This window comes from Parasteatoda tepidariorum, chromosome 2 (genome assembly GCF_982258835.1).
Source record: "Parasteatoda tepidariorum strain Cologne lab strain chromosome 2, Ptep-v5.0, whole genome shotgun sequence".
NCBI lineage: Eukaryota > Metazoa > Arthropoda > Arachnida > Araneae > Theridiidae > Parasteatoda > Parasteatoda tepidariorum.
In genome coordinates, this window is record NC_141756.1 from 36,668,321 (window position 1) to 36,692,981 (window position 24,661).

Consider the following 24,661-nt stretch of genomic DNA (forward strand, 5'->3'; position numbering starts at 1 on the left):
TATTATTATAATTAAATTTCAAATCTCCGAGGGTTGGTGAGCAGAAAAAAGAAAAAAGGTTTAAAAATTGGGTATTAAATAAAACTTGGAGAAAAGAGAATATCGCTCAAAATGAACTGTGTCAGAATTTTTGGGAGTTATCGAGCTTAAAGTGAAACCCTTTTGGGAATTATAAAGAAAACTTTAAAAACGTAAACCCGATAAAAATTACGTGTCCACTAAATTGGAGGAAGGATCTTACAAAATCCTTCGATGCTATCAGAGAAAAGTTATCGTTAATCTATCGTTACTAATTATGGTTTGTTATTTTTTTGTTAATCCATTGTACTCTTTGTAGATTTTTCTGCACCTCTTCGTAACTTTAAGTTTCTGAATTTTTTTGATTTTTGAGCATCGCGGTCAGCTACTATGAATGCTTAATATTGAGAGAATATTTTGATTCCAGATATAAATGATTTACGTTCATTTGTATTCACATTCAAGATTAGAATTTGGTTTATATTCAAAATCAAGATAGGAATCTGGTAAATGGCCTACGTTCAATTGAAAATTCCCGAAAAGGGAAATAATTTATTCAGGAAAATGAATTTTGGTATTCAAATTTCATCAGATAACAAAATACATTCAGATATAACAAGACAAAATACAATGTTTTCTTTTCGAATTGCTTTTATAACAATTTTTTTAAATTATCGATATTTTGGTAACAAACTTCACATTAATTGAATTTTCTACAAGATTTTTCTCAAAGTATTTCATATATTTCTAAAAATCCCTTTGAAAATGAACGCAGGGAATTAATTTAATCTTGCAGTGTCCGGTACATGTTTTGATGAACAACTGGTTTTGATTTTAAAATGAAGACTTAAAAGAGACAAAATAAGTAGTTATGTATATTCTACATAAAGTTTCCACAATTATAAGATAATAAATTACACTTGTGAAAAATTTTTTTTGTTGCATTTATACGAATTCTTGATCTTGTCTAATTTGGCCGAGGAGATTTCAAATCCGAAATTAATTTGTCTTCAGAAAGCTGTAATTTATTTTAAATACCATTTTTTGTTTACTTTTAATCGAAATGTACAAATTTAAAAACGTTATAACTATATAACAGGGGATCGCATGACAGCTAACTTCTAAAACATGTCATCCGTAGTTAGGGGAATTATGATCGTCAATTGCATAGGAACCTATGCACGCAAATGTAATAGTACGCGGCCAGGGAGTCTTCTTCTATGAATCCCTGTTCAGAAGCTCAAGAAGAAACAGATCATAGCACAGATGCGTCCCTAATGGCGTATGATGTCATTTCCAGACTGTCCATGTTGGGTTGCAATTCAATTTTAATCCTGTTTATCTACTTTAACTGCCCTAGAAGTTTGTTGCAACATTTTCACGACCCTCTGTTTTGCATTACATTTTTAAACTTGAATATTTCGACAAAAAATAGTCTAAAATAGTCAGAAAAAAAGACATTTAAGGGGACACAGGACGTTCAAGACAGAGAAGAGCAATTATTGAAGCGAAATATTTAATACTAGGAAGCTTCGCCCCCTACTCGCTGGCGCTCGCCAACCCCCAGAACTGCTTTCGCAGTTCATTTCGGATTGCTTCGCAATCCAATGCTCGCTATGCTCGCTCATTGGATACGTTCTTAACGTCTAGCTTTTGTATACTTTTTTGAATACTGAAGTTCCGAAAACTTTTCACTGTAGAAAATTCTAAACCTGTACATTTCAATATTAATTTGAAATTGCATTTGTTAATTTGGGCATTTGGCGATACAACACTTATAGAATTGAAGGATTTGTTACGTCAAGCGCTCAGGTATCATAATTTTGATCTAGTTGCGCTTCTATGTCATTTTGATTTATGTTGCTAAGTTAACTTTCAAAAAATTCTATGGCTGGCAACAGCATTTTTATTTTTTAAGTTGTTCATTTTTATTTCTTTTAGAATTCGCTCTTTTTTTAGCAAAATGTTTTTTAACCTAACAGAATTCTTTGCCGAATGTTTTCTCTATAAATGAAGAAAATAAAGTAAATATTTAAGTGTTGTGAAAAGAATCTTATTTAGTTGTACGAAGTACTTCAGAAAAGCGCTTTCGACAAAATACTAAAATATAAAACTACTCACTTCTGCCTAGCTTAATTGTATGAGATTATCGCAGCTGAATTGAACAACCTGATAATGCTCACTCTGGTTATTGTTTCCGTTTTTAAAAGCGCTATATGTTGAGCCACCTCATCTAGATTTGCCATGTGACATTTTTAGCAGCAATCATTGGTCGATTTTCTAACGTTGCCATTCGGGAAGTTGTAATGAGGCTTTTTTTTGGTGCCGTGTAAGAGAAATATATATATAGATTGGTAGCGTTAGTAGAAGCCTATGTGCAAAATTTAAGCAAAAAAATAATAACTATAGTTATTAATGTATATTATTAGTTATTGTATAAGTTATTGTATTGTATTTTATTAGTTATTGTATATTGTATAGTATAGTTTTGAAGTTATAGCTAAAAGTATGGTTTTAAATTTTTGGAAATTAAAAGTTCCTTGCGAACGAATTTTAAATTTTTAAATTAAATGTTTATCCAAATACGTTGTTAATAGGCATTTAAATAAATTTAAGTGGTTATAGTAACCGTTTAAAAATACAACGTAACTGCATTAATTTTCTTGTCATCTAAAATTTCGTCGAAAAACAATTATGTTTGTACTTTGTACAATTATTTAAAAATTAAATCAAGATATTGAGTTAATCAAATGCATTCGTAATTAAATAAGATACATTGAAGAGTATCTAAGTAATTTTTAATAACTATAAAACATAAACTGGTGCGCAAGGAACTTCCTGTAGTACTTAGAATAATTAAAAATTCCATTACAAGAAAGAGCAACTTTGTGAACCAGAACTTTATATTGATGAATGGATCTCTACAAATTCATAATTTCACAACTCGGTAAGAAAAATTCTGATTTAAACACGGTTTGTTGCTTATTACTTAGCATAAATTTCTTTAATGTCTTAAGAATCAAATAATAGATTTTTAAAGGAATAAAGAAAAGAAGAACGGAAAATTTTTCGATAAACTAAAATCTTAATTTATAAGTATTAAAATTACAATAATTATATTATTTAATTTACTATAAAACAATATCAATTAAATATTTCAAATTACCGTGTATTAGAAAAAAGACGTGATATATTTGAAAAAAATTGAAAACCACTTCGAAATTTTGCATTAAAAAAATACTATAAAATGCTATTTTATTCGAGGGTCTTGAATAAATAAGTAGTTCTATAAGCCCATCAATATCAATCACTGTCATTTTTGAAGATGTATCGTGTGCTAATATAATGAATCACTGTAATTTCTTTGCGCCTCACAAAATACAGCATGTGACAAAGTTTCTATTACATGTTTTGATGCATTTTCCTATTTATTATTGGTCCTATAGTTTAGAAAAAAAATATTGTTTGATCAGTATATTCATATTAGTAGAAGTGTACGAAAGTATTATGTATAATGTCTCGTGTTTTGATGAAAAATAAGAAATATGAGAATTATTGTGTATTTTAACTACGCAGTGTATGCAATAACAATTGCTCTTAAGATAAAGTATGACAACCATTGCTTGACAGGTGCATTATTTTTTTCTCATATTATCACATTCATCTCTTTTTTTCGCTTTTTTTAAAGAATTTTGAGTTAATAAAAAGAGAAAAATAATATTTATTTATTCAGTAAATTAATTTAATTAATTAATGAGTAAAAAATCTAATCCAGCAACGCACTCTAAATACCTTCGAATTCAAAAACAAAAACAATTTTCTTAACCTGTAAATTTAAGAGACACATTATACTTCTGCATTTTATAGGTATAACTATTTATTTAACATATTATTAATAATTAATTTATATTAAATATATATTTCATATATAGTTAATATAATCTAAAACTTGCATTCTTACATTTGCGAGTTACTATAAATATGCAACTTCTGATTTTTACAATTGAGCATCATTATAAAACATGATTATAAAAAATCCTGATGAAATTGCCATTCAATGATATTTCTGGTAAGATAATAATAATTATTGTTTATAAAACCATAATCTACGGTACTTAAATCTTCTTTTTTTGGTAATTTTTCTCTTCATTTAGAACGGTTAACCGGAATCTCTGGCTTCTTATATATAATTAGTAAGAAATACAGAACTGAATTAGTAAATTCAACCAAATAAACAGTTTTTATGCTGTACTCTAAGGTATCATGATAAAATTACTAAATTTTTACACATATATTATTACGCATTATTGTTATGCATTACAAAACCATATTTTATTATTGATTTCAAAAAATTATTGTCAAAGCACTTCGATAAAAATTACGGAGCTGTTTGGAGTTCTCATAGAGCCAGAAACGTGGGTGGTAAATTTTACCATATTCTGGTTGTTTAAACCATACTTTTTTTCTCAGTGAGTAATTAAGTGAGACTGTTAAAATTTATCGCCAGTAATGAAACTCTCTCCAAAAGAAAGGTTTAATTATGAGCAGATTTTATAACAGGAATTCAGTTCATTTTTTCACGTGTTAATAAAACTGCATAAATATAAAATTTTGCACAAAAAAAACTTATTGTAAAGAAATCTTATAGTCTAACATCAAGGTGTTCTTAACCCAAAATTAGCATCGTGCTTTTGAAAAAACCTTTGTTAGCATTTATTAAGCCCTTTTTTGGAAACTGCTTTTTTTATTGAAGGTTTGGTTAGTTAATCTCAATATTAAAATAAAGAAATACTACGCAATGGTGATAAGAGCTCCTGTATATTTTTTCATAATGTATCTCGATTTGAAACTTTTGTACGCAAACTTATTTTTAACAATATTCAATTTTTTGTTTTTTCATAGATATCTCTTTTAAAAATAAAAAATATAGTTAAAATATCTATATTATAGTAATTTAAATCTATTTCAAAGTTAAACTAACCTATGTTAAACAATTTATTTAACATATCGTAAGTCCGCTCTAAAAACTTCAAATTATTAGCTAGAAAACTAGCCAAATATCAAAAGTATTAGCCAAATTTCAAAAGTCTTAGCAAAAAAAAAATTATGATTAATTTTTTCCCATAGGAAACTTCAAGTCAAAATACAAATTGACTATAAATTAAACCATTTTATAAAATGCAAATTCAAATCAAGAATCATTTAACAGTTGAAAAGGAGTAAATGAACAATGAATGGTAAATAGGATGAAAAATTAGGATGCTTTATCATCTTTGAGAGGAAAAAAATAAGAATTGTATGAGGCTAAATTTTGATAACTTATTAGACTAGAGCATAATATAAGGATAAATCTGAAGCAAAATTTTATGTTTTGTTTTTAGATTCTGACTATTTTTTAAATATTTGAATATATATATATTTAATTTTAAATAAAACGCATTCTTAGAGTCTTATTTTTTAATAAAAGAGTTCTTACTACCTCGCTTATTTCTTTACCGTCACGATTTTATCTTATTTTATTTTAAAACCGTCGTTGAACAGCCGACCCAATTTTGAGTTTACGACTACCAATGTTTAACTCCATAGCTTAGTAATTTTGAACACAACCCAGAAAACAAGGCAACTCCAGGATCAAGAATTGAGAGAAATTCTGCCTTCGTGAAAAACATTTAGATGGAACTAACCCTCTTTTGCGTTACAAGGAGAGGAAAACAGCGAAAACCTCCCACGGTTAGCCTGATGGCTATGGGACTTTATAGCCACCATGACTCTACTGTCGTGATTGTAATCATTCGGAAAAAGATCGAAAATAAATTATTTGATTTATTTAATTATGATTTATAAGTTTTTTTTTTTACAAGCAAAGATTTTTTTATCGAAATTCGGATGAAGATTAACACGTTCATTGCATTCCGAGTGCAGGTGGTTATAGTATCATTGAAAGTTGGTAATCTATAAAGATAAAATCAAAATTAATTTGTCTTATTAACAAACATTTAAGTTTTTAAAATTTACATTAAGTTTATTTTAATAAATAATATGTTATTTATCACGAGAAAATTTGTTTTGTTCGAAATTAGGTGGATGATAATATGCATCAAGATACAACTTTATCAGCTTTGTTGACATTAGCTGTAGGGAAAGAAAAAAAAAAAAAAAAAAAAAAAAAAAGAGTTTTGTCTCGCGATATCGCGTGATCTTGCACCAAACGTGCCTATCTATATATTACGAGGGGGGGGGGAATCTTTCTCGCTGCTTATATTATCTGAACTTAATATAATTCTAATTTGTAATGCGACGTATATATAACGGAACTTACTGTAATCGAAAAAAATATAAGATATGTTCAGAAAATTTCATATTGACGTAATTTTCGAGATCGTGGAAATCTATATTTTTCTTTCAGGTAGAAAAAAATCGTTTGCTAATACTTTCGCCAAAACGCAAATTGTTTCGCTGAATTTGGCGAATTTTGCATTTGGCGAGGTGACGAATGCTTAGCGCGGGCCCTGTATCATATTATAACTTTTGTAACAATAACCTTTACCCTTTTTATGTAATCCAAAAGAAGAAAAAAAAAACGATCTCTAAAATATCCCACTAAAAGCACTAAATGTTAAATTGCGTTTAGTTATTAAATAATGACGTAGATATAATATTTATGCTCTCGTGAATGTTTTAATTTTTCAACTTATTCCTTGGCTAATAGTAAAAGCCTTTTAAACTCACTTGGCAGCGGGGATGTTATTTTCTCCGCCACTGCTATGGAAATGTTTTTCATGACGCTTATGGCTGTTTCTTGACAAATATTTTTCTTCCCTCAACAACCAACAAATTGATAGAGTTGCAAGAAATATTTGAACCAAAGTAGGAATTTGAAACCTTTCCTTAAAAAATAAAAAATAAAAAAAAGAAGAAAAAAATTAAGCTATCTTAAGTATGAGTAAATCATTGAATGCTATTTTTAGATTTTTTTTATTTATTTATGAATTAAAAAGTTATTTTTACAATCTGTTAAGGAACATGGAAACGAGCACAAATTATTTTCTGTTTCTAAAAGAATCTATATTCAGTCTACGTAAAAATTTATTTTAATTTAAAGTAAAAAAAGAAGGAAAATATTATGAAAGCACTTAATGAGTTTTGAAACTGGACAATTATTTTTTTTTATTTGTTAATGCTTGCTCTTTTTTTATATTCTGTTTTTTTTTTTTTTTTTTTTTTGTGTTTTTTTTGTTGTTGTTGTTGCTTGCATTACTGTTAAACTGTTAACTGTAATCAAACTTTAGATATCTTTTTTTCTGTAATAAGGTTAAAAATTTCTAAATTTTTATAGATTTCATAAAATATATACAACAGTCAGTAATCAAAGAAATCTACACCTTAAGTGAATTATTACTGTTTATAATAAGATTTCGTGATTTTCAAATATATTTTGACTATTTAATAATTCTATATAATCAGCAAACATTTGGAGTACTATTTATAATACTTTTATTTTCTATGATAAATCCTTATTTTCTGTAATGATAATTGTGATTCTTAGAGAATTCTGAATTATATAGCTACGTAATATTCATAGATATTAGAACTATTTAAACTTATATTATCGTTATGTTTCGAAGTAGTAGCTTATTTTCATATCCTTACAAATTTAGTTTTTAGCGATTTTAAATAATTAAGCATCGATGTGGTTTAAACTTTGAAGAATTAAAATCAGAGGCGCTACAGCCCATAGCGAGCCAAGGCCTACTGTCCCCATCTCAGTTTTCTTGACCTTGGCCTCCGGGGTGCAGGAGCAGATTTTCCGGTTAGATGGTCAGCCCGGTACTCATTTTATCGAACCACTGAAGGGATAAAAGGCTGAGTCGACCTTGCCCGGTCCGAGGATCGAACCCAGGACCTGTGGCACGAGAGAGCTACCACTCATCCACCGGGCTTAAACTTCGAATAAAAACGTATTTTCTGTAATGATATATCGTTATTCAGCAGTAATTATACATTAATGTTGTTTAAACAAGTCAGGTTATTTTTTAGTACTTAAATATATTATGCTTAAAAGACATTTTAATGTTAAAAATTTAAATTACTAGACTTTCAGAATCATTATCTGTCTCGTTTAAAACAAAGTATCTAATAAGTCGATAAACCAATTTCGATGATAGGTTTTCTGCGAACAGATATGTAGTAGTTCAAACTATCATCGAAATTAGGTGATTTCTTTCTTTTAATGCTTAGTAAAAAAAAAAAAAAAATGGGATATTGATTTCCTAAGTGTATCTGTAATGATTGGAGAGACAGTTTTCGGTCCCCACTGTTACAGATAAAAACTAAAACACTCTAGACTCGGCGGTGCGAAGGGAATAAAACTGTTTTCATTCACACTATATAAGTGAAGTCATCTACTGTTATTGTTCGGAGATAGCAAAATGTTTCTGTTGTTTCTCCGTTATTTTTGCATAAGTGTTAAAGTATTTAATGAAAGTATCAAACAGAAAGTTATTAATAGTTTTAAATCTTTTTGTTTTATTTCCATTTTACGGTAATGAATTATATAGTTGCATTTGGAATCACTTTGGAAAGCATTCATGAAAGGCAATAACGGTTAAACGTTTCCGCAGATATGCTGTACCGCAACAAATGGAATACGGAGCAATTATGGGGTATGTATTTAAATTTAGTTACAAATAATGAAGATCTCTGAAGTAAAACATCCTATAAAGGTAAATGTAAATTTCCCGAAAGTACAAAGCCAATGTAGCCATTTATTCTCTTATCTAATAATCGTGTTTAATATGTAGGGGAGAGGGGGGCACATGTGAGCAAATTTTTTCATTTCTTCATTTTTCAAAAAATATCATAAATTTTTCATAGTAAAGAAGTCCATACGTTTAAATGGTCTTTTCTTTGTCTTATGGAATTTTTTGAGATTTTTCAATAAAATATTTCGTTACTTCATGATATTTTAGAAAAATTACTTCAATTGTTCACATGTGCCCCTATTGGGGGCACATATGAACATGCCTGGGGCACATATGAACAAAATTAAAAACACAAAGCAATCATCATATTTCAAGGAAAAAAAATCTTTAATTTAACAGATATAGATACGCATTATACTGAAGGGGTTGTAGCTTACTATGTGAATTTAAATTCTACAACAGTACTGTCAATAAGAAAATAATTTTTCAGCTGTACAATAATTTTTCCGTTGTTGGGTTTTTCTCAAGTTCATGTTCCACGGGAGTTGTAATGGGCCTTTTTCTTTCTTCTCTAATACTTTTTCATGCTTTTTGTTCATTTTTTCTATCTTTCTATTTGCAGCTTTAGCAATTCTATCTTCCTCAGGTGTATCAGTTAATATATGCAATTAATATACTGTTCACATCTGCTCCAGATGTTTTGTTCACAAGTGCCCCATCATCCTTCTTAAACCTAACTTGAAAAATAAAGAATTTTTAATTGAGTAAAAAAAAAAGAATAATTGTCATAAACTTACCTGAATGTTCATATAATGGTCTGCAATAGGTAATTTTAGTTTATTAGTTGATTTATACTATGCTTTCACTTGAAGAAGCAAGTGATTATAATATATACAACACCAGCTGATACAAAGAAATTGTCAGAATAGAACAACAAAATGTCTCATTGCTCTGAAAGTTTTGCAGAGAGGTAGGACTAGTTCTGCCATCAATTGAAAATTTTTCGAGATTTTTTATTTCAAATCATATTGGTAAAACATACCATGATCACATGTGCCCCCCTCTCCCCTACTTAATAAAGAACATTGCTGGTATATGTTGGGAAAATGCGGTTTTGATTTTAACTTCTTCACCAATTTTCTTTGATATGAGAGGCGTTTTATAAATTAGGGACAATTTTTTCTAAATTTTTGAAGCGTTGGCGTAAACCGAAAAATACTTCAATTTAAAAAAAAATTCGTTTTCGTTGAAGATGCTGGGATTAAAAGATTTTGTTGACTTCCCTCAAATTTTAGAAATCAGTTTGCTCCATTTTAAGCTTAATATATTTAATATATCCCTAGCTTTTCGCTACTTTTTTGAAAAACATTTTAAGTTTAAAATTTCTAGTATAAATATTTTTTAAGTAATGAATTGTAATGAATAACGACGAATTTAAGGAATGCTATTTTCATAATTTCTTGAATTAAAAAAATGAAAATTGATATTACTTTAAATTTCACTAATATTCATGTTTGTATTTTTACGTTCTAATATCAAGAAAATTTAAAAGAGCAAATCATTTTTTATTAATTATGTAATCACCTTTCATAAGATCAAATGTTAATATTTCTTTATGCTTTCTCTGAACTATTCTGATTATACGTTTAATATTCAAAAATTTTAGTAACTAAAAAAATAACTTTAAGGCTTTTGAACATTACTGTTCATAACTATATTTTTATGTTTTAGTTTTAATGGCTGTGTCAGGTTTTAATTTTATGTTTTAATTTTAATTATAATAAGGGAAAATATTAGTATTTTTTGCGCGATACTACGAACTATTTAACTATTAAAATATATTTAATACTCAGAAACTCTAGTTGATAAAAAAATATTTTAACGCTATAGTTCAATAAAGAGAATTCGAGACCTAAAAAATATATTTTAAAGACAAACTTAAGAAAATACAGATTTTTCTTGACTTTCTTATAAAAATACCATATTTTCAGGCAAATATTTGTCCGTATCATTTACATTCGGTGATAAAAATAAACGTATAACTTCAGATACAGTTTTTAATATACCTTTAGCTAAGTATTAACATAGAGATATTAAAGCTAAGCAATCTTTTTTTTTTTCTGAAAAGATAAGTAAAGTAATCTCTGACTGTTTTGAAGAAAAATATTGTATTTCTGTGTTTGTTTTTGCATGGAAATAAGTAGGCCTCTATCTTTACAATTCGTTTTTTTTTCGAAAATTCTTAGATATTTGGATGTAAGGAATACAATATTTATCCAGAAACATAAAAAAACTTATACTTTCACATAAAGCTTTATTTAAGCACGTAATTATTGAAAATTTCCTTGGAAAAATTCTTTTATTGGTGATTTTATTTATAAAAATAATAAAATAATAAAATTTATAGTGATAAAAATATAATAAGAAATATTACATAAAATATAAATATAATAAAACGATTTAAATATCTTAAAATTAATATAGAAACATATAATATAGCACATAACTATATATATAACTATATAACATATAATATAGCACATATATAACATATAATATAGAACATAAACATACTTTTTTACGGATTCGGGCTCTTAACGGTCAAAATATGAGGAGCAGCTTCTATCTTTAATATGTAGTCTGAATAGCTTGGATAACTTAATGTTAATTTTACTTTCAGCACGTATTTATACATAACTCGAGTGCTTTTTAAAGGAATCAAAGCATTTTTGCACACAATTAAAAGGTGCATTCGTTCAAAGATAATTCCATGCACAATAATATTTTATTATTATATATTGATATTATAATATTTTAATACTATAAAATTTTAATATTCTATATAATAATGGTCAAAAAAAGTTTGAGATGATGTAAGGTGAACCAATTTTACATCAATTTAAAGGATGTAATTAAGAGCAAAATAGAAAATTTGAACAAAATTGGTCGAATGGTTCTCAAAAAATCGAATTTTAACTATACAACTTCTTTAAAATTTGATGATTTGGAAAATATTCGACCGATAGAGCTTAAAGTTTGTATTTTTCTATTTAAAAATTACAATCTTTAAAATTTTTTAAAAAATAGTATACTTTACTATTCGAAATTTGTTTAACCATTATTAAATAAAATGTTAAAAAAAATAATAAATAATGATTAAAAATTATTTTTCGCGTGGAATTATTCTTTGGATAAATATATTTTTTGATTGTGTGCAAACAATCTTTGATTCACTTAGAAAGTTCTCGAGATATTTCAAAATGAGCAAAAAGTTAAACTAACATTTCGGGATCCAAAATCTGGGCTACTCACCTGACCAAACTATTGGGTCCATAATTTGAGATTTAAAAATTCGAATTCTATAAAGGGGAGGTTTATCGAGAGAAAGTGCGGTTTAATGACTGATTTCGTAACTTAAAAAATTTGATCTGTGTTAGCTTTTACATTCTTTTATTTCCACAGACATACAGAGACGAACGATAAACAAAAACATTAATAATAAGAAAAAGTCATTTGGTTGCCTAGCAACCAGCTGGAGTTGCAGTTATTATATCGGCAGACGATTTAAAACAATTATTAAAACTAACTGTTTATTGATGACGGAACAATCTGCACTTATCAGTTAGTGTATTTGAGATCAGCCATTAAGATTGAGATACTTGCAAATCCGATCATTAGAATGTTACTCAGGATGCTTCGTTTTCGATTTCGCGCACCATGCATCCCTTTTATGTGTTAAAATATTATTTTGCTTGTTTTCAAGAGATGCAATTCTAAATGTAAGTTACTGCATTGCTCCATTAAAGTTAATAAATTTGTGAATTTTATCAAAATTTTTACTATTTATTACAAAGAAGAGAATCCCGCTATGAATATTTTTAAAAAATAAAGTGAGAGAAAGAGGAAGTTTTTAAGTTGTGCAGCTTTTAACAACTTAGATAAAGGAATTTAATTTTTATATGTGAAGTGTTTACTTTAATTACATTGGAAAAAAGAAGTTTAATAGTTACCTGATTTTAAAAAATAAAGAACAAGTTTTTTTTCTTAAAAATAAAGCAAAAATTTGATATTTTTACTTTAGTATCGGCTCTAAATATTTTAGCGGAGCATTTATTAAATACTTTTTTATGAAATTAAGATCTGTTTATCATGCTTTCTAACTTGAATGAAAAATTTAAAATACGCACATTTAATTGAAAAAATATAAAACAAAAATTTGCACATATAAATATGTTCGATCAATTAAAAACATTTATGTATTAATTTATAAATTTTTTTTGCTCAAAATAAATGTTTAAAATCGTAAGGAAAACATTTATGTAATCATACGTTTGAACTATTTTTGTTTTTGTCCTTTGATAGTTGACAGATACGAATAAACATAATGAAAATGATATTTAGTTTGAGCGATATTACTTTCTTTCCACAAAATAATAACTTTTGATTTCATATCCAATTTCATTCCTTTATTATTTATTGTTATACAGTTGTAGAAATAAATATAATATTAAAAGAAAAATTCATATGCTTGGTTTTGGTATCACATTGATCGTGTTTTCTGCATTTCTTATTTACTGTTCCGCAATGAAAAATTAATGAAACACGAAAATGTTTTGGAAAGGAATGCGTGTACAATATGGCATTAAAATTTAAAGTGTTGCATATTAAAGAGTTACCACATTTACTTTCTTTCATGCGTAAAAAAATAATGAGGCTATTTTTAATTTTTAATTGAAATAAGCTAGCTAATTCAAAATTGTATTACTGAGCTAGGATTTTTATATTTGTTTATAAAAAAAAAGTAAAACTGAAATATAGCAATATTTTCGAAAAACTTAATAAATTGCTTACATTAAGCTGTATTGTTTATTTTAAACTGTGACGAGTCAGATCTGGGAAGTTGATGATAAATGCATTTTTTTTTCATTTATGGCATAATTCATATAAGCATTATTTATAGTTTTTTTTTTTGCCTTTTTTTTTCGCTTTGGGAACTTTTTTTTTCCTTTTTTATTTATTTTTTTATAAATTTTGAATGATGCTTTTTTTTTTTAATTTTAAGAGCATCTTGTTTGTAAATTAATTATTTTCTTAATTAGTATAAAATTGCTATAATCTTGTCATTTTAAATATCCTCCAGTAGGAAATGATATTGAACAGAATTTTTCAAAAATAAATAGAATATAAATAATCTCTCAATTTCAGAATATCAAAAAAATATTTAATAATACAATGCAATTTCGATTTATTAAAGATTGTAACTAAAAATTTACAAATTTGTATTCATCTTTATAAAGTATTTATTCATTTATATCATTTTATTTTATTCATAAATTCCATATTTATTTTAATTATTACCTAGTTTTTACAAAATTTATAAATACAAGTTGTGATTTATAATTTTTATTTTTAAAAGAAGTTAATATAAAACATGTTTTTGAAAATTTTCTAGTTAGTTTTTTTCAGTTTTTTTTCAAATTCCTTAAAAATGCTTAAAGAGCATTTTTAAGGAATTTTTTGGCCATCAAAATCTCAGCCCTGGTTATAATATATTATAATAGAACTCTGAAATTATTATTATCAATAGTATGTTGCTTTTATTATTAACTATCTTAAAATATTGTTATTCCTGAATTTGAAATTAATAACAAATTTAAATGTTAAGTAATTTGAAATCCAACCGAAGTTACAACAGATAAAAAATAGTTTAGCTAATAATTGGCTTGTTAAAATGAACACGTAATGCGAATACAATATAATAAAATGAAACAAAACACTACAAAAACAGCATTAACGTGATGAAATAAATTACAGCAGGCAAGCATCTAAAATATTTTTGGGATCCGATCTTTAAAAACATTTATTTTGTTTGAAAAAAAAAGTCTTATTGGAAACCAGCGTATAAATGACGTTAAAGTAATTGAAAAAAAAGAAAACTTTAGGCACAAACACACATACACTGTACAGGTCTAAAGGAAAAAAGGAATTAAATTCCGAAGGAAAAGTTTGTAAGAATACAGAGCTTACTATTCAAGAAGATAAATTTTGCTAAACAAAATTTTTAGTTCTAAAATTATTTTTATTGAATGAATAATAAATGAGGTTCTACAGGAAATTATAATCCCTTTCCAATTTTCCTTTAAATTTAACTAAACAAATTATTTTAAGTAAGATTTTCTCCGTTAAAACTCACCTGTTAAAACAATTTTTGTACATCTCAACATCAAAAGTGATGACAACTACTAGGCGTTTCATTACACCAAGACTAAAGATTATTCCTGGTGTAGTGGGCCACCAAAAATATTATTCACATTACTTGGTGTAAAGTCACCGCCATCATTTTTGTTTTTCAACATTACTAAAATTTATAATTACTGTGAGATAGGATACGCATAAGGGTCATTAAAGTTTATTTTACGATAAAATATAAAGTGAGAATCCTTAACTTTGCGTACAGAAAATACGCACCACACAGAGAGAATGCTAATATAAATTCGAACTAGGCTTATTCGAACTAGGCTTAGTTAAAGGAAGTGAATAGAAGTAAAATAAAATTATTTTATTCAATTCACAAATTTATCTAAATAATCTTATGAGAACATAAAAGGTGAGAACATTGTGAGAACATCATAAATAGCATATGAGAACATAAATTTCTTTATTATACAATTTGAAACATGCAGTAGTTGGACGAAAATATGGAAACATTTTCTATACTAACTCTATGTTAGCAAGTTCCTGGAGTAGTGAGACCCCAAGAATATTCCTTATACTACTTGGTGTAATGTCACCGCCATCATTTTTATTTTCAGTAATACTAAAATTTCTAATAACTGTAAGATAGGACACACATAAGAGTCAGTAAATTTTATTTTGCGATAAAATATAAAGTGAGAATCCTTATAGAAAATATAGAAAATACACACCGCACTGAGAGAATATTAATATAAATTCAAACTTGGCTGAGTTAAACGAAGTGAATAGAAGTTATATTTAATAAAAGTATTTCATTCAATTTACAAATTTAGGCAAATATTCTCATGAGAACATAAATGAAGATGAGAATATTATGAGAATATAAATATCTTTATTATACAACTAAAAACAAACAGAGGCCGGACTAGTTTGGTTAGTTAGACGTTGGGCCCATGTCCAATGGGTCTTGAGTTCGATCCCTGAGTAGTAAATGATGACTATGTTAAATCTGTCAGGTCACGAAGTCTTCCATATTCCCATAACAAATCATACCTTCTCATAATAGATATTCTTGGCAATAGATCTTGGTCGTACTCTTGGCCCCTGAGAAACAAGAAAAGCACTCCCTGCCTTAAATTCGCTTGATTTCACTAAGCAGGCTTGCTGGTATTCGCAAGTGGTATTAGAAACAACAAAAACATACAGGAGTAGGACAAAAATATGGAAGCATTTCTATACCAGCAACTAACTCTATTTAAACAATCTTTCTTTTAGATCTAGATAACAAAAAGATTTTACATGACAAAACTCTTCGCTTAATTTAAAAAATCATACTTGAATCTCTTTTAATTTATGTCTTATTTATCAATGCAAAATTCGGATAGATCAAAATGAGAATAGAGGGCATTACTTGTTTCCTTTTCTGTTCCAAAATCTATTTCTTAGGTTATATTTTGGTAAATCATGTTGGTCATTTAAGAAAATAAATTGCGAAAAGAGAAATTCGAGTAGTTTATTCGATAAAATTGCTTACATTTACTGAAGTTTATCACGCTAAGCTGTTTATTTCTTCTTATTATTATAAAACTAAAAAAAGAAGTAATTTTTAAAAAAAATCATGTTTACTTGAAGAATTTGTAGTGAATAGGTTATTGCTTTTTCATTTAGAAATGCTAAATTTCCATTGTTTATTCAATGAGGTAAAGCAAAACTCAAAAAGTTTATTTCGGAATGCGTCGAGTAAAATAATTATTTAGCCTTTCTCATTACATTTTGTTAATAAATAATAAACATGATAGTCTTTAAAATGCAAAATAACAAATTATTTTCGAGTTCTTTGTCCGTTTTGATAATTCAGATCAATGATAGATCATAATCATGGATTATTGAGCAATATGCTCTACTAGATTGTAATATCGAAAATAAAAAAATTGGAAGCTACAAATCTAATAAATGATTATTCTTGCTGCTATGATTATCGTTATAACAAATACTAATGCAAAGAATAAATTACAGTTAGATTTTGGAAATTATTTTGATTCCACCATAAAATAAATTAGAAATAGATAAATATTAGAAAACCAAAAGGTAGACTACTAAATTTATTTGTTTATACTGATATAGATCAGTAAAAATCATTTGTTTAAATTAATTTGTTAAATTAATATTATGTATAATGTGCAAATTGAAAAACAAAATTAATTATATTTAGTTCTGCATATAATTGCACGAATGCTAAATTATCTTCTCTTTTATATAAAACGCTAATACGTACGTATGTATGTATCAATAAAACCGATGATATTTCTTTTCTCGCGCTGGCAACAGTTAGCAGGGTTAGCGAGCAACAGCGAGCAGGGGGCGAAGCCTCCTAGTTTTAAGGAATTTTTTTAAAAACTTTTTAGCATCAATTAGCACAACAGTCGCCTAAAAAACCAATTTTTTTTTTCATTTATTTATTTACTTCATTCATACTGCAGTCGTGTGTAAAAGGTGGTTAAAGTAAGATTTAGTTTTTCAAATTTCTTTTTTATTAGTTGTTAACTTCTTATCTTAAGATGCAAGTTTCAATTCCCGAGAATAAAAAAGAAATCTGAAATGTGATAGTGAATAAAATAATGCGTTAAGAAGAGCTTTCTGAAGTCAAACTTTTGGAGGAGTTAAAACGATCAATGCAAAGTTATTTGCAGAAGATACTTATCTACAGATTTAAATTGCGATTTCTTTTTAACTTATTTCTCAAAATCATGCCATCGATCTCGACGAAACTGTTCATCCGCTTTTCCTTACTTCATGAGATTATAGAAAATCATATCCTGTGTAACAAAGCATATGATGTTTTCGGTATCTTTCTTTTCTTCTCTAAGCTTAAAAATATTTTTTTATGTAAAATAAGGAAAAATGAATTCAAGAAACTTATGAAAAATTTAAATAAATGTATGAAAAAACAAACATATAAATTCAATAAATAAAATTAAAATAAATAGAAAAGGGAAATCAATATACGTATAATTAAATAAATAAGTAACACAAAAAAATAAATGAAATGAAAAAATAAGTTAAATAAAAAAATAAGTTAAATAAAAAAATAAGTAAAATAAATAAATAAGTGAAAAAAATTAAATAGCATGCATGAACGAATTGTCTACGCCATTTCACTGTGGGCCAGAAGACCATGATCTTCGGCCAAAAGTCAAAATTACATTTCCAACTAAAATATGTGTAAGCAGTTTTAATATTGCTCAAATTAAGTACTCATAATCATTCCAAACATTATAAATTACTTTTTGAACCGACGAGAGTAGTTAAAATACGAGTACGAGAGAATGTAAGTTAAAAATATGTTAAAAAAGTCTTTTTAAAATGTAACTTTTAAATTTATATTTCAGAAATATATATAGGAATTTCACCTTTCTGTTACATTTTTATTAGAGTAATTAGTCTGAAATTATAGTACAACTTTTCAATTTGTTGGATTAGTCAATACTCTTGACAAACTTATAGTTTATATCGTATCATTTGACATTTTGCAATGTATGAATCACTTTCGAAACTAATCTCCAAAAAGTTCCACGAGATAATTAGCTAAACTTTTTTTTTGTTGCCTTCTTTGATGTTTCTTCTTTCGAAAAAACCTGCCCCATTTTGCCCATATTTCAAAGGTGGACTAAATATACCAACAAAAAAAATTATGTTTTTTTCTTCATGTTTTCGCGTCATTTTGTAACTAATTAGCGTTATTTTGTTATATTACTTCGGAAATATAATTTGTTTTTCATTTTTAATAAGAAATTATGAAAATTATTATATTTTCATTGCTATACTTAATTATTTTAACGTATTATAATATTTTTTTATTTCTGCTCACCATATTTCAGCCACCATTTTGCTTTGTTTTTTGGTATTTTTAGTGTATTTCAAAATTTTAACTATGAATTCAATTTACCTGCAGATAAAAACCCCTAAATAAAAATCCCCAAATTTTGAAACAGATTTTATCGAAATACTAATTTTGGCCACGAAACCTTGGATGCTGGCCCACTGTGCATTTGCAGCGATATCAATTTTTCTAGTTTTTAATAAAATCGAACTGGAATTTGAATGATAATATCGGCTCTTTTGCTCGGAATGACCGAACTCTTTTTATTAGCAGACCCACATTAGATATAAATCAGTTTTCCCTTTACAAAATATCAGGTGCTTTTGAGGTTCACTGTTTCAAAAAATAAACCTGAGTAAAAAATAAAATGTAATTTCACCAAAAATAACCTATTTTTTGCCACCAAAAATTTAAACCTTAATTTAACCTGATTTACACCTCACAAAATCAACCTTATATATAACTCAGAAAAAATTTTACTTTAGATCGGGTGAAATTATTCACACCTCAAATATACATCTTTGCTTAAAGTGTAGAATCCATACTCCTCAAAAACAACCTCTCTAAGCTGGTTGCTCTAAAGAAGATTTCTATCAACCTCAAATGTGAATAAAAACAAATTCATACGCCTTGATTATACACCTTGGGAGATTGGCATTTTAAGGTTTTTTTTTAAATGAACTTTGAATAAACCTCAACTAAACCATGACACCTCAAAACAACCTCATTCAAATCTCAAAAAAAACCTAAAATTTTTTAAGGGGTCATCTCTTATTTAGTGAATGAATAAAACCAAAGTAAAAACATTTGTCTCAATTGAAGGTACTTAAATAAAAGTATTCTTAAATTGATTGTATTGTAAGTTTATTGCACGTATACTCCTCTTAAACATACTCTTTTTCTTAATTTTTTAGATTTTAACTCAAGAAATGAGCAACAAGTCAGTGGAAAATGATGAGAATTCGTCAGAGACTTTAAATCCAGCGAGTGAATCAACTTGTTTCCAGCCTCGTTTGAGCCGCACGCTAATCATAGTCATCATATTTGATATTCTTCTTTGCATAGCAACTATTGTTGGAAATACTCTAGTCGTCTTTGCCGTTCTAAGGTACAAAAAGTGAGTTTTGAAGTCTGGGACTAAAGAATTACATATTACTTTGTAGCTATAGTCATTACACTAATAATGCAAAGTCTGAAAAGTGTTTCTCAATGACCGCCTTTACCACATATTTTTAGAAAACCCTTTCAAAAATTAAGTTAAAAGATGTATTAGGAGTTGAAACTTAATATTAAAGCTAGAGTATTCAGTTCATTCCCCTCTTCGTTTCTTTCACCAATCCCTTCACGATTGATTTACAATGATTTAGATTTCTTAGCAAGCAAACAAATTTTTCAAAAAATTTTAGTCATCATCAAAATTTTAAAAAAATTATTTAATTAAAAAAAAAATAGAATTTTTTTAATTAACACGGATTTGTTTTTATACATCTAATTCCCGATTCCATTACGACGCAATTTAAATCTAATCGTTTTGCCTATTTATCATTACCTCATCATCTACTATTTTATTTTTTAAATTCTCATTTAATGTTTGGTCACTCTAAAATCTCATTAAATGTGTTTCATTAAATCTCCAATAATTCAATTAATGCCTCAAAAACCTAACGTTTCAGACAGAAATTCTAAAAGTTAGTAACAAGTTTAGAAAAATGAAACATTAAAACTGAGAAATTTTCTGCTTACAATTTAACATATAAGTCCTTCTATTTCGAGATTCTATAATTTGGTTTAAAATCCTAAGGTACGCCGAAGTTCCTAATTTTACATAGAGACTACCCGACTATTCGAAGCGTGAATATTTTTTTTTTCAAATGAAGTGAAGAGAATTTGGTAATTTTCTTTCGAAAGTGTAGTGGTCGCAGGTGTTTAGCGACGCAGCGTTTTAATACAATAACCAAGATAGAAGCGTTAGAAATAATTTTCGCTAAAAATCAATGTAAATTGTCGGAATAAAATGCGCGTTGAATTAAACATTTTAGAGCTGAGTCATTTTAATGGTGTTGGCTACCATACATTATGTTGCTAAATTATGAATTATATTTCAAAATTATATATTTAATTCAAAATGCATTTATCATTTAATTTAATATAATACAAATTAAAAAATTAAAGATATGAGCGTAATAATGCAAGTTTAAAGTTTTATGCTAATTAGAATTTAACAAGCAAATTTCTTAGATTTAGCTTCATTAAACGTTGGAAATTCTTGATTGAATGAAAGGTTTCGATCCTTTGGATTAAAAATTTATGCATTTATTATTAATTGATTATAAGCATAATTTTCGACAATCCTCACCCTCAATTCTTAGTATTCTTGTTTCATTATCAAGGTCATTGATCGTAACGATGAAATTTGAAATGTCAAAAATAGTTTGTCAAAGTAAATAGCAAAGTGATGAAGTACAACTACACTGTAAAAAATGAATACTCAAATCTCAAGAAACTTTCTTCCTTTTTGACGAACCCATTTCCTAGTAAATGCACCGAACAAAGATTTAGTCAAAGTGAAGAAATAACTATCGACACTTTTTCGAGGATAAGGATATCGTCAGAAGGAAAGAAATCTTTCGACATTCTATTTTATTACTTTTTTTTTAAGTACCATGAGGCACTAAAAGTGCTAACTAACGAAGTGGTAACTAACGAATAGATTGCAGATAAATTTTTCGTGCGTGTAAAATAGGTGGATCAACGTTACTCCAACAACACAAGGACAGATAGAACAGAGAAATAAAACACATTCGTATCCGAAGAGGGATTCGAATCCGAGACCTTCCAGTTATGAGGCCAACTCTTTGACCACCATACAGATTGATAAATTTTTGAAAAATCTCAAAATTAGTGAAGTACAGTTCAAGGACTGCAGAATCGTCTTAAGAGAGAGTTTTGTATCTGAGAGTGGAAGAAGTGATTATCAGAAATGCTCTTCATAATCATCGAAAAATCAAAGTGGTTTTCACGTCTTCATTTAGTTAATTTATTTTAAGGGTAGTATTTCTTCCGATTTAATACTTTCAATTTTAAAAACGTAACTAACTTTACTGTGTACTATTACTCTGATTCACAGGTTCATCTTTTCATACTCACCACATCTACATCTACAACAAGTCATTGCTCTAAATAATTTTTTGTAAAATTCAGAAAATTTCATAAATTTGAAAGACTTTTAAGAGAATATATTTTTACTTATTCATCGGACCTGAAATCGACACCAGGAATATTGTATATAATTTTAACGCTGAGGCGGGGTGTATTTTTAGAACTTTGTAAAAATTAATATTTAGAACATATTCAGACCATGAATATTACGAACTGTCTTTGCTGACTCAGAATGCATCTTTAAAACTTCGTAATATTTCATATTTAAAACAAATGTTACTCTCAACATAGTGGTCTCTCAAATGTGATCATCGTTCACCATAATGCAAGAAATTTGTTTAATGATTGTTAAATCCTTCTTTTCGATTCTTGAGCTAGTTCTGCTCTCATTCAATTATTAGATCCTTCCAATTGAAGTTAATAAAAATTTCTTTGAAGGCTTTTCCTATCGAAATAGAGCTTCCTTGATTTTGTGTCATAACTGGACACAAGAATGTCTACAGGGTGTCCTAGAACTTCGTATACAAACTTAGAGGAGAGGCAGGGTACATCATATAGGGCACCATTTGAGCTGGCCATTCCATGAAATGTACCCTATTATCGAAAACTCAACCTCATGAAACTCTTGTTATGTGCAAATGGCTATGTTAACCAGCTGCAAAAATTCAACTTTGTATATGGATTCTACAAATGGCAATAGATGAGTTTGTCATTAGGTTTTTTTCTAGAAGGAAAATTACCACTTGCAAATATGAATTTGTATTAAGTTTTATTAATATAGATGCTTCATCCTCATTGACTAGCTTCATGTCTAGTTATGGCACAAAATCAAAGTGGCTTTATTTCAGTCGGACACACCTTACAACATCGCATAAACTTCGCAAATGCAGAGAAATATAATCACTCTTTTTTTATTTGGCATACACGTCTTCCTTAAGAAGTACATCATTTTATTTGCCTTTCACTTTCCAGTGCTTTTCTCTGGATAGGCAATAGATACAGCAGAAAAATATTATTTTTTCTTTTAAAAATCTTAAGGAAAATTTTCGAAATAAATACACAAGAATTAATTCCAATCGTTAACTGCTATGATGGCAGCGCGAGTAAGACACTGAGTCGCCATTGTGAGAAATTGGGTCTCAATCCTTAGTATTGACTGAAGCCTACTCAGTTTCACATCAGTAGCTACTCTATGAAGCAATATTCAACCAGAGCACAATGCGGATCAAATTAAAACCCACATACCGCTAACTTCAAAATTATACCTATGAACCATAAAACTCTCTGAAACATTTGGATGACAGCTGGCTTTTTCAAAACTTTTTTACTAACTGTCGTGAAACGAATTATATGTTTTAAATATTTTATTATTTATTTTTGCCCAAATTAGGATTACTTTATTAATGTAATTGTTACTTACTTTCAATTGTGAAATATGTGCCTGCAATTTTTTCTTTGATTTTCATCTTCTTCAGCTATTTTTTACTATTTCTGAAAAATTATAATCATGCACACTGTTAATTTTTTTTAAATCTCTTAAAATTTATAACAATATATTGCTTATTGAATATGATAACATTTATTAAAAGTCTTGCGCTAAGACAACATTTTTGAGGTGTTACTGATAGGAAATAGTATTTAAAAGTGCACTTTTTATTTTAATGAGAACTAAATTTATTTTTGAAAATATCACTACAAATTATGCTTTAATTTCACTTTTTTTCCTTCTTTTTAAGATATCGTCAACTTCGCAGTGTTACAAATGTATTTATTCTTGGCCTGGCAGCAGCCGATTTGTTGGTTGGTCTCAACGTCCCTTACTACATCCTGTTTTATTTCGACATGATGTCATTGTCTTGCAATCGTATCACTTGCTTGTTGAGATACTGGTTCACCATATACACTTCGGGATGTTCTCTTTTGTGTTGTGTTGGAGCTGCTGTGGATCGCTACATCGCCATTTTGCACCCATTATCCTACATGCGAGTCATGCGAACCAGATATGCATCAATATACGTTCTTATAGTGTGGCTATCAATGGGAGTCGTCAGCTCTTTACCTTTGGCAGGAATAGGTGACACATTTCATCCAAAGAATGAGTGTGACTTATATTATACACATACAGCAAATTATGCTTTGGGTGCTGTAGCATCTGTAGTGACAGGAACATTTGTCATTACTACAACTCTGTATATAATAATTTTCAAGGCTGCATTAAAGCACAAGCGAGCTGTCGTGGCTCTAGATTATAGCAACAAAACGAGACAAGAAGCCAAAACTGCTAAAATGATGGCTCTAGTAATGGGTGTGAATTTGTTAGGTTTCCTACCTTACCTGACGGTGATTACGATGAGATACCTAGATGGCGTGAATCAAGAGAAGATAGCTTATTTTAAGCCTTTTGTAGTCTGTTGTTATTTTGGAAAGTCCGCGATGAATCCTATTATTTATGGTTGGAAAAACAAAGATTTTAGATCCGCTTTCAGAAGAATGACTAGTTTTAAAAAAGAAATGCAAGTCCATTACCCTAACACCAAGAAAAAAATGGTATATTGAAGTGTTCAGTCTTTCCGGCTGACAAATGGTTGTATTTTTAAACTATTGCTGTATATAATCCTTTGCTAAAAATAAATTTTTACTGTGCTAAACACTCACGTTTTTGCTACATATGTAATTATTTGTAAATAAAATATCTTTGTTTTTTTCA

The 24,661-nt window shown here is 28.0% G+C and overlaps 1 protein-coding gene across 3 annotated transcripts in view; it reads left to right on the plus strand.

Annotated features, from left to right (window-relative positions):
- LOC107436937 (somatostatin receptor type 5-like) overlaps window positions 1-24,661 on the plus strand; it is a 38,724-nt gene extending 14,063 nt beyond the window's left edge. Inside the window, exons 1-3 of one of the 3 annotated variants that reach the window (XM_071177430.2) lie at window positions 8,365-8,681; window positions 19,710-19,912; window positions 23,691-24,661. In XM_071177430.2, coding sequence (XP_071033531.1) covers window positions 19,725-19,912; window positions 23,691-24,510 — 1,008 coding nt within the window. In that variant the 5' untranslated portion in view covers window positions 8,365-8,681; window positions 19,710-19,724 and the 3' untranslated portion in view covers window positions 24,511-24,661. Of the gene's footprint in view, window positions 1-8,364; window positions 8,682-19,709; window positions 19,913-23,690 lie in introns of those variants that run through there. The other 2 variants (XM_071177428.2, XM_071177429.2) reach the window with 2 other exon arrangements.